The sequence below is a fragment of the Triticum urartu genome, chromosome 3, assembly GCF_003073215.2.
Source record: "Triticum urartu cultivar G1812 chromosome 3, Tu2.1, whole genome shotgun sequence".
In the NCBI taxonomy this organism is placed as follows: Eukaryota; Viridiplantae; Streptophyta; class Magnoliopsida; order Poales; family Poaceae; genus Triticum; species Triticum urartu.
The window spans coordinates 209032030-209038907 of record NC_053024.1 but is presented as its reverse complement, the minus strand read 5'-3'; the positions used below and the strand labels follow the sequence as shown (position 1 = coordinate 209038907).

The 6878-nt window shown below is 47.7% G+C and overlaps 1 protein-coding gene across 1 annotated transcript; it reads left to right on the top strand.

Annotated features, from left to right (window-relative positions):
- Positions 1-3162: 3162 nt before the first annotated feature.
- LOC125548276 lies at positions 3163-4535 on the top strand. The gene is made up of 3 exons (XM_048711925.1): positions 3163-3531; positions 3626-3687; positions 3828-4535. The coding sequence occupies exons 1-3, from the start codon at positions 3426-3428 to the stop codon at positions 3978-3980; spliced, it is 321 nt and encodes a 106-aa protein (XP_048567882.1). The 5' UTR covers positions 3163-3425; the 3' UTR covers positions 3981-4535.
- Positions 4536-6878: the final 2343 nt, after the last annotated feature.

The following is a 6878-nucleotide window of genomic DNA, read 5'->3' as shown; positions in this document are numbered from 1 at the left end:
CCTACTAGGAGTAGGTTTCCCCCCTTTCCTAGTCCTAATAGGAGGGGGGAGGAAGGGGAAGAGGAGAGGAAGGAAAGGGGGGCCGGCCCCCTTTCCAATTCGGATTGGGCTTGGGGGCGCGCCCCCACCTCTTGGCCACCTCATCTCTCTCCCACTAAAGCCCATCTAGGCCCATATGGCCCCGGGGGGTTCCGGTAACCCCCCCGGTACTCTGGTATATGCCCGAACTCATCCAAAACCTTTCCGGTGTCCAAACATAACCTTCCAACATATCAATCTTCATGTCTCAACCATTTCGAGACTCCTTGTCATGTCCGTGATCATATCCGGGACTCCGAACTACCTTCGGTTCATCAAAAACCATAAACTCATAATACCGATCGTCATCGAACGTTAAGCGTGCGGACCCTACGGGTTCGAGAAATATGTAGACATGACCGAGACTCACTTCCAGTCAATAACCAATAGCGGAACCTGGATTCTCATATTGGTTCCTACATATTCTACGAAGATCTTTATCGGTCAAACCGCATAACAACATACGTTGTTCCTTTTGTCATCGGTATGTTACTTGCCCGAGATTCGATTGTCGGTATCTCAATAACTAGTTCAATCTCGTTACTGGCAAGTCTCTTTACTCGTTCTGTAATGCAACATCCCGCAACTAACTCATTAGTCACATTGCTTGCAAGGCTTATAGTGATGTGCATTACCGAGAGGGCCCAGAGATACCTCTCCGATACACGGAGTGACAAATCATAATCTCGATCTATGACAACCCAACAAACACCATCGGAGGCACCTGTAGAGCATCTTTATAGTCACCCAGTTACCTTGTGACATTTGATAGCACACTAAGTGTTCCTCCGGTATTCGGGAGTTGCATAATTTCATAGTCATAGGAACATGTATAAGTTATGAACAAAGCAATAGCAACAAACTAAACGATCATTGTGCTAAGCTAACAGATGGGTCAAGTCAATCACATCATTCTCTAATGATGTGATCCCGTTCATCAAATGACAACTCATGTCTATGGCTAGGAAACTTAACCATCTTTGATTAACGAGCTAGTCAAGTAGAGGCATACTAGTGACACTCTGTTTTTCTATGTATTCACACATGTACTAAGTTTCTGGTTAATACAATTCTAGCATGAATAATAAACATCTATCATGATATAAGGAAATATAAATAACAACTTTATTATTGCCTCTAGGGCATATTTCCTTCAACGAGGTCGCCAGGGACAATCCCGTGGCGACGGCAGAAGTAGTGCCATCCCCGACCAAGCACCATCTGCCCCTCGAAGGTCTGAACCTGCACCCAGAATTCGCACCACTTGTTTGCAGACTGCATGACGACGCACTTGGTCTTGAGCACGAGCCAATGCCTCGTCACCTCCTGGAACTTGGGAGGGATGATGAGCACGGCCAGATCCTCCTCGTCCATGATTTGCACGTAGAACCGAAGCGGCTCTTGGGACCCCTCCTCGTGGCCGGTCCTAGGAGCTCGTCCCCTTGAACGTGGCTGGATCATGAAGGCGACCCTGCCAGGTAGGTACACCCTCTTGAGCCAGTGGTTCGTGGGGATGAAGTCCACGACGGCCTCGGCGACGACGACGACATGGGCTCCTCCACCGGCCCTGTCCCGCTCCATCTTCATCACCTTGTCAGGTAAGATGACATGGATTAGTAATAGGGCATTGACATCATGCTACATTTGTACTTATTCCTAAAGTAGCAAACACATTGGTCCTACCTACCATGAGAACCATGCACGTAAAGCTAGCATGCACATTTGTACTAGAACCCTAAGCAGGAACATCAAAGACAGCACACCACCAATATAGCTAGCATGCCCATGAACCCTAAGTATGAACATGAAACACATACCAATCTAGATAACATGCACATGAACAATTAGGAAGAACATCAAAGACAGCAACAATATGGCTAGCATCATGAACACATTGTTGCACATGAGCACTAACCGTGAACATCAAACACAATCTACCATGGCCGTGAACAGATTGTACATCATGAGCACTAAGCACACACCAATCTTGCATGCCTATGAACACTATACTAGGCATGCACATGAAACACAGAACAAGCATGAACACTACCCTGCCTATGAACATTACCGCACAATAAGGAATCGATTTGATTCCAATCGAATCGAATCGTATCAAATTGATTCACATCTCACCGGAGCATGCTAATGATGAAAACCCTAATCTACAAATATAAGAGTAGAGGGATTGTTCTTACCGGAGCGGGTGGAGTTGGAGTGTACGCCGGCCGGGGAGAAAACCCCGGCGCGAAGGAGATGGCGAACGAGGAGGGGGAGCCGCCGACACCGACGGTCGTCGACATTGGCCCGGTGCTCCTGCCCACCCGCGCGGTCGAGGAGGAGGAGGTCGCCGTCGTCCATGGGCCTGCGGCGATGCTAAATCCAAAAAAACTAATAAAAAAAATAAAAATATCTAAATTTTTGTTGTTGACAAAGTTTGGCAAATGTTTTCAATGCTTGCACAGTTTCATCTTGAAATGACATTTGTGAAAGTCGTGGCAAAAAAACCAATGTCATTCTATTTTTTACAATATTTCCAGTTTTTACTGTTCATCCGCTGGAGCTCAGGTAATCCGCATCCTGATTCTGCGCATTTTAGTCGATGAGAGGTGGATCGGCATATGACAGCCAAGCCAAACACCGACCAGCTAAGCCCATAGCATGAGACAAACCTCGAATCATGAGACCTGACAAATAATTGGGTTTCTCTGTGTTATCTGCAGTACCCCATTGCTGTGGCGCGATTTATTTTACTACTAGTATAACCACACAAGTGGGGGAGCAGATCCTAAGCTGGAGTTTGCCCAATTTTTCAAACGCTTAAATAATAAGCGGTTGGTGACCCCATCCCAGGTTTTGCTTAGAATAGGAGGGCCGTGGCTGGCGCGCACCCGGAATCTCGGCATATGCCAACAAAAGTCGTGCGCCTGCCCGACAGCGCGCAGAGCGAAAGAGGCGATAAATAATGCGGCGGTTGACCGGACGGACCTCTTCCTTCCGTGTGAACAGTGTATCCACATCAAACATTTGCCTACGTTTGTTGGCACCTACTCTATCTATCCAGACGGCTCTTTGCGTTTTCGTCGGTAACGTAGAGGTCGTTTGCCGCTGCGGGAGGGAAGGGCCGCACCGCCACCCACGGATCCCCCACTCGCTCCTCGTCGCACGCGCGCGCATGAGCCGACGCTCTCTGTATAAAGCGGCCACTGTGCACAAGTCAAATCGCCCAGGAGGAGAAGCCAAGCAAAGAACGAAGCACAACACATCTGTCTGTCTTCCTTCATTCACACGCGCGTGCGCGCAAGAGGGGGAGAGAGGGGATTCCTGGTTCGGTGGCGCTCGGCGATGTGATGGCGCAGCCGCGGCAGCAGCAACGACAAGGTCGCCTCGTCGCGGCGCTCCTGGTGCTCCTCTCCCTCTGCTGCCTTGCTCGCCTCGGCGCCGCGGCTTCTGCAGGTACGCACCAGGCGAATACCACCCGTCTCTCTTCTTGTTCTTGCTTGGTGCGACTGTTTGTCTTACCGATCAATCGCTTCGTCGATCCGTGCAGCGAGTGCTGACCCTCACCGGAAGGATGGAGCGGCGACTGCGCTGGACAAGGCCGCGCCACAGGTTTGCCTTGCCCCTCTCTCCATCCCCACCGATTGATTAGTTTGTTAGGTACTACTTGCCGTTTTAGATAGTCGCTGATGCACATAGCAAAACTAGAGTGGAGATCAACCTTTTCTGTTTCATCCATGGTATATATGCAGGAGGAGGAGGCAGTGCCCGGGTTCACGGTGACCACCGTGGAGGAGCGAGCGCGAGGCCGAGGACCGGTGAGGGTGGTGATGGAGGTCGACATCGAGGACTATCCCCGGTATGGCGCCAATGGCCGGCACAACCCGGAGGGTCCGCACCCGTGACAGCGGCCACCACGGCCGCCGCGCCCGCGAGATCAATGCGCGCCGGCCTAGCTAGCCAGCTGCTCGTCACCAGATCTGCTACTAGTTACAGCTAGATTGGTTCGCGCGCACGCGACCATCGCCACCACCCGTGCCTGCGCGCACGGCGAGCTGTCGACGCGGCCGCGTGCCGCGCCGTTGGCCCGTGGCTTCGCTTTTCGCTTTCCGACGTTGATTATTTGTCTTCCGCTACTGCTTCGCTTTCTTTGCTTCCGCTCTTTCGGCCACCGGCTGCTGGACCTGAACATTGTGAGTTGTGACGGCAAGCCGTATGGTACCTGTGTTCGTCCTTGTTTTTCGCCTGTTTATGGCTAGTTCTTTCCCCGCAGGATTCTGCAGAATCAAGATTCTAAAAAGTTCTTTCACAATCTGCTTTCCACAAAATCTGCCGTCAAGTTCTTTTCTAAGATTCGAGTTTAAGATTGTGTATTCAGTTGAGCGTCGAAATGTGTGTAGTAGTCTTAGAAAGAAATCGTTTGATGAATTGTCAACACTTTATTAATATCTTGTCAAATATGAGCACGGAAGTGATTTACGAATATCATAAAGTGCTAAATATTACAACTACAATGGTTTTAAAGTTTTGTTCGTTACAAAAGTGGGTGAACTAAAAATAGAACGAATAATCTCAAGGTATGAGACTAGCAGCAATCGCCTCGCGTGTTGTGTTCATGGTGTCGTCATCATCTTCTGGTGGTAGAGTGTTGGCACCTGTAAACAGCAATGGAGGTTGCACATATGCAGCATTCTCAAACTTGTCAAAATGCTCATCACGTAACTTGCTATCACGAGTCCAATTATGGAGACACATGCATGCAATGACAACCATCTTTTGGGTCTCCAGTTTATACTGAGGTATGCCTTCAAGAATTCGCCATTTCATTTGGAGAACATCAGACGCTCTTTCGATGACACTTCGTAAAGAAGAATGACGATGGTTGAATGTCTCATATCTCCCAATCAATGGATGTTGTTGGAAATCTAGTACATGATATCGTTGCCCTTTGTATTGTGCTAGTATCCAACCTTGTTTGGATGTCCGGAGTCCCAGCGGTGGCAGATGGCATAGGGGCGGCGAAGGAAGATGGGCTGCGGCGAGAATCTGGACCAGTGGCGGCGACGACCTGGCTGGCAGCGACGAGGTCTGGGACGGCGAGGTGGGCCAGCGGCACTGGAACCGTAGGGCTGGCCCTGGTCGAGTTGGAGCTCAACGAACATATGGGGCATCGAGGCCCATGCGCTCTCGTTATCTTCTACTCCCTCCGTTCCTAAATACTTGTCTTTCTAGGCATTTCAACAAGTGACTACATACGGAGCAAAATGAGTGAATCTACACTCTAAAATAAGTCTACATACATCTGTATATAGTAGTCATTTGAAATGTCTAAAAAGACAAATATTTAGGAACGGAGAGAGTATATCTGTTTTGCATGGCTCGGTGACATTTTTGCCATAATAACCTGCTGCAATAGAGCACTCTGTCAACTCCAAACATTTTCTTTGGGGACTATCCAAAATCCTGAGATTTTGGGAAAATCCAACAATTTTGGAGATTTTGAATTGTGCTAGGATTCTGCGAAATCCTTAAGATTTTGGAGAGGCAATCTTGTTCTTTTGGCTTAAGATTTTTCAGAGGAGATTGTCCATATAATCCGCTCAAAAGAACTGGGCCATGCATTGCGCGCATCCGAGTCTATTGAGCCCTGATTGCTCGCCCTCGTCGCTAAGAGTAGAGTGGTTCACAATCTTTCCTAAGAAACTTCACTCAAGGTTGGTCATTGCAACCCGAGGGGTAATGTTATTATGGGATGACCAATCTGCCTCGGTCACAGGTGTATAATTGCTTCCGGGTTCCGTCTTTCGGCTCTTTTGCGAGAAAAGGAAATGAATACTAGCTTCAAATTCACCGCCCAACGGCTGCACCTCGCAAAGACGATTTCTTCTCCGAGCTCATCTCTCATAAGCCACCAAACGACACCAGATGGATTACATTGCGATAATTCAATCAAATATATTGTGCTCGTCAAAAAAAGTAAGAGGAGAATAAGCCGTTTTCGGGCAGCTTTGAATTCTTATGGTGTAAAGGAGATTACTCTCCAAAACCAGAGGCTCACTTGAAACGATGAAAGAGAAATAACCCCACTCTTCGCAAGCTCGACTCAGCCTTTTGTAATAAAGAATGAGACACTCACATCACCCACGTCCTCTATGCCTTGTTTTCGTTGCTATCCTATCTTTGTCGACTCTTGTTTGCGGATGATTGAGCACCAAGGGAGCCACATTCTTTCAATTTTGAGAATTTTTGGGCCGCTTTACCGGACCTCAAAGAGGTTGTTCTTAATGCGTGGATCAAACACATGAAGCATTCCAAGCTTTACCAAGTTTTATTCCATACAAACTTAAAAAGAGCGGCATATGACACTGTGTATGATATGAAGTCACATGCTTACGACGGCTAATCGGCTATATATGCTCTTCTATTCTAGAAATGGACCATTAGAATATATCTTTGGAATAGTATCGCATATGGGGCCTTGCACCTGGTCGGTCGAGAGATCCGTGAAGGATTGGTGGATTGGCATGTCGGATATACACGTGCCCCACCGCAAGGCCACGACATCACTCAATATGCTTTTATAATTTGACAAATTAGAATGGAAGAAATGCTAGAGTATTTCAACACTGATCCGCCGTTCCTTTCATGATTCTTTGCATGATCTAAAAGAAATGAAGCTTCAGACATTAGTAGGGGGCAAAACTTTTGGGTAAAATCTTGTCGGGAGAAAAAATAATTTTTATAATATGAGGGAATTTTTTAACACTATAACTTCTTTTTACTTAATGAATGAGGCAAATCTT

What these genes read in the sequence shown, in the direction of transcription:
- LOC125548276 (XM_048711925.1), top strand. Translation starts at nt 3,426, where the DNA reads ATGGCGCAGCCGCGGCAGCAGCAACGACAAGGTCGCCTCGTCGCGGCG. An exon ending in CGGCGCCGCGGCTTCTGCAG is followed by an intron (nt 3,532 to 3,625) that starts GTACGCACCAGG and finishes CGATCCGTGCAG; the next exon opens with CGAGTGCTGACCCTCACCGG. An exon ending in TGGACAAGGCCGCGCCACAG is followed by an intron (nt 3,688 to 3,827) that starts GTTTGCCTTGCC and finishes GTATATATGCAG; the next exon opens with GAGGAGGAGGCAGTGCCCGG.